The sequence below is a fragment of the Lepidothrix coronata genome, unplaced genomic scaffold (genome assembly GCF_001604755.1).
Source record: "Lepidothrix coronata isolate B3197 unplaced genomic scaffold, Lepidothrix_coronata-1.0 Scaffold250, whole genome shotgun sequence".
NCBI lineage: Eukaryota > Metazoa > Chordata > Aves > Passeriformes > Pipridae > Lepidothrix > Lepidothrix coronata.
The window spans coordinates 654,205-658,220 of NW_016690430.1; the positions used below are offsets into that span (position 1 = coordinate 654,205).

The 4,016-nt window shown below is 36.1% G+C and overlaps 1 protein-coding gene across 1 annotated transcript in view; it reads right to left on the reverse strand.

The window, feature by feature from the left end:
* Positions 1 to 1,159: 1,159 nt before the first annotated feature.
* The window catches only part of LOC108507303 (sodium channel protein type 3 subunit alpha), a 73,767-nt gene continuing 70,910 nt past the window's right edge, over positions 1,160 to 4,016 (reverse strand). The window contains exon 30 of the mRNA XM_017835160.1: positions 1,160 to 4,015. Coding sequence (XP_017690649.1) covers positions 3,240 to 4,015 — 776 coding nt within the window. The 3' untranslated portion in view covers positions 1,160 to 3,239. The remainder of the gene's footprint in view (position 4,016) is intronic.

Genomic DNA, 4,016 nt, shown 5'->3' on the forward strand with positions numbered 1-4,016 from the left:
TGGAAGTAAATTGAATCATTTATAAGGTTAGATGAGGTAGTCAGAGGAGCGGTGGAATAAATAATGTACATGACTTTGACTTCAAGGATGTGCATACTGGCACTGACAGAAGGTAGAGGATTCTCGCATTTGGGCCTGCAGGCCAGGTGCTTGTAAGGATGCCCAGCCAAATGTGGAAGGCCATGTCTTGAGCTTTAACCCTGTATTCTAAGAGGGCCAGGGGCTAATGGCATGAGCAGGCTAGACAATTCTGCATGTTCTTAGTAAGACATTTTTTCTGGTGTAGGGAAAGCCATTCATATAAGCAAGTATGGCTTCCCTATTGCATGGTAGCCCAACTCATAACTTCATGGTTATATAATCAATTCAGTATTTAGCCAAAATATGGGTAATATGACATTATATCCACATATTAAAAAACACTGAAAACATGTCAGTGCCCAAACTCCAGGAATATTCTACTTACTGTTAATTTTTAAATACAATAATATATTTTAAATTCAATAAAATAATATGGTGTTCCAATGCCCTATATCCTTCTGCCCTTGAACGGCTTGACAACACCCATATTAAGTCAAAAGTTACTGTGTAACATCCAGATATTATGGTTATGCACACTGCTTAACACAGCTGAGTTTCAGTATGGTTCCTTTCTTGTGAGATCAAGTGAAATGGTATTTATTACTTTTGAGAATTACTGGAATAAAAAGAATCACTGTACAATGAAACCCAACTTTTATCTGTTTGCAGTGAGCACTTTGGCTGAATATTACATGGGGCCAAACAAAGGAACTTCGTTGGTGAGTTTGTTTGCATATTTAAAACATGAGCAGCTTTGGTGGCAGTACTGTGGCAAACTAATACCTTAGGTACTGAGCAGTGCCTTTATGGTTGAGAAGGGCTCTTGAGGGTTGACAGAAAGGCTGTTAGGTCATCCTGTGTTATTCCCAGACAATATGCTGGTGATAAAATGTAGAAATCAGCAAAGTCTGATTAAAGTTCTTAGATTATTTTTTTAAATTATTTTACCTAAAAGTTAAAATAAGGTACTTAGCTCTACTGAAAAAGAAAGCATTCTTTATTTGCACCAAAACCATTTTTTGTCTTGCTTTAACCAAGAGAAGGACAGAGACAAAGCAAAATTAGCACAATAAAAAAAAAAGAAATCTTTATTTTTTGGCTCATTTGTAATATTGTTTGCGTTGTTTATGATAATAACAATTTCCTGCATGCATTTCACCAACACATTACAAGTCAAAAGCATTTGTAAAAGAAAGATTCTACATTTCATGTTAGCTTGTGTATGAAACACAAAATGTCCTGATGTCCTTGGTTATACAAATGTGCCATTTTTTTCTTGGGAAGTATTTTATTTGTACAAGCCTAATGCAGCGTGATTCAAAAAAGAATAAGAATAGACTATGTAAACAGACACTGCAAGTTAGCAAGGATTTAACGAACTATGAGACTATCTTGGAACTTCTGATGCAAACAGTGCTAGAAATTTGCACGATCCCCTAATGCTTTCCTTGTTATGTCCTGTAACTATTTGGAAACAAGCTGGGTTCCAGATTTACACAATTTACTTCACATTGAAATATATGCAGATATAGTATTAAAACAAGATAGTCTACAAATACTCACTTTTTTTTCTCATAGTGTGATTATGCCGGTTTGGAATTACTGCGGTTAGAAAACAAGCCATGTGAATGAGAAAAGAAATATAAGAAACAGTGATCTAAACTTGAAGACACTTTTCTTATATACAAAACTGTTGCCAAATGGTATTTCTTTACATTATTTATATATGCTAACCACATTTTCAACAGGTTAAACAGTTTGTAATATGGCCTGTACAGTCTGATTCTACACCATATAGCAGCCACTTCAAATTTAAAATGCAAAATTAAAAAAGCTCATAAATAGCTGCAAACTATTGCTTAATGATTTGAAAGAATGAGGTCTGGTTGGACAATTTGATTCACTTCACCACTGACACATGGTTTCCTGTAGTGGAGACTGTGGACAGTGGAAGGACCAAGGTACAGCAGCAAAAGCATTGCAATGCATCAGTGATACTCTCCTAACTATCTATAATGACACAGAATATAACATGTCTTGTGAATTAACCATACTGTGGTACATATCTGATGCAATTCAATGTGGCAAAGCCATTTAATTGTTTGCTCAAATATGCACATCAGTATGCAGGTAATATTTACATGGAAAAGGGTATTTTATGGATTCATTGGATGTTGGCCATAATGAGAGAAGACAGCAACCAAAGAACAGTCTAGGAAAAAATCTGAGCTGTTTAAAAAAAAAAGAAGAAAACAAAAGAGCTCCCAGATATATTTTGGTGAAGCTATTTTTCTAGTGCAGAAACCACACAATATTTTTTGAGCTGTAAATATTTTAACAAAACCATGAACTTGTTCATGTTTAATGATTCACATAAAAATAAGTCATTGCAGATTCCTGTAAAATAGAGGAGGCTTTCCAGGCACATTAATCTGGATGCACATAATCTGGATGCAGCCATACAAGTAGTTAGAACACCTCAAATTTAAGAGCAACCCTGACATGAAAGTTCTTAAAATCTTTAGCTTTGTGCAATGTCATATTTTTATTTATGCATGAGTGACAAGTGCAGCATGCCTATGCAAATCACTTTTATCTGTACATTATAGAGAATCTGAGAGTAGAACTCCTGGTCCTCAAACCTCTTTCCCCAACATAAAACCTATTACAAAAATAGTCACATATAATAGTAAACAACCTGTGAATTAAAAAATGATAAATACACTAATATCGATTTTGTAAAAATATGACAAATGTAGCTGTTGCATTACAAACAGTGAAGAGAATTACTGTTCTACATATTGTGAAACATAAAGTATCCTTTTGCACTCATTTCATGCTCTGTCTTCTCTGCGGAGCCACTTTTCCCCTCATTCTTAGCAGTGTCAGCTGTAGTGAAAACAGTAACCTCTTGTCAAGTTTTTTACCCTGATTGACAGAGTCACAGTCTGATGATGGAGGTTCACTGTTTTGTTATAGGCACTGACCTTAAGTATATATATAATGTATATATATGCACACACATGCGCGCGCACACACACACACACATATATGTGTAAAAACTGTCAGTTTGGCATAAACCTCCTGCAGGAGTCCAGTTGTTGCTTCATTCTCAAAGACTGTAAACATGTTGTCCCACAAGAAAAATTCTTAGATTGTTATTTTTTATTTTCCCTGATGTCTTTACCTTTGTAGTTCTTTTCTGCTTTATCTTTCTCATATTTTTCTTTGTCTGGCTTTGTTACACTGTCATAAGAAGGTGGGGAAGTTGTAGAGGAACTCTCATCTGTTTTTTCCGGAGTGGAGTTCCCCTTTAGTTTATCAATAATTATCTCTTTTATAACTTGTCCATCTCCTTCTTTGTTTTTATTTCTATTATACATACTAGACACCTGTTTAACTTTTTGCCTTAAAAGATAACATCTGTAAGCACGCTGAATGATGACAGCAGACACCTCCTCCTGCTTTCGTTTCAATGTGGTTGTAATTGGTTCATAGGAGACTTTAGAAGGATTGGCTGCCATAAATCGATCTTCCATCTGTATTCTGAGGGCGTCCATCTCACCACTTTCCCCCAAAACACGCTTTGTGAAAGCAAACAGGATGTCAAGGCAGTGAATTCTGTCACCACTCACCATGGGCAGATCCATTGCAATGAGCTGGACTTTGTTCGGTTTTGCGATGAGAAGAGGCGGATCTAATGAAGCTGCAAAATCTGATAGTTTGCTATATTCTATGAATTGTGTTGCATCGGGATCAAATTTCTCCCAGACCTCATAGAACATCTCAAAGTCGTCCTCGCTCAAGGGTTCAGCGCTTTCCTCAGTAGCAACACTGAAGTTCTCCAAAATCACAGCAATGTACATGTTCACCACTACCAGAAAGGAGATGATAATGTAGCTGACAAAGAAGAAAATCCCAACAGAAGGATTGCC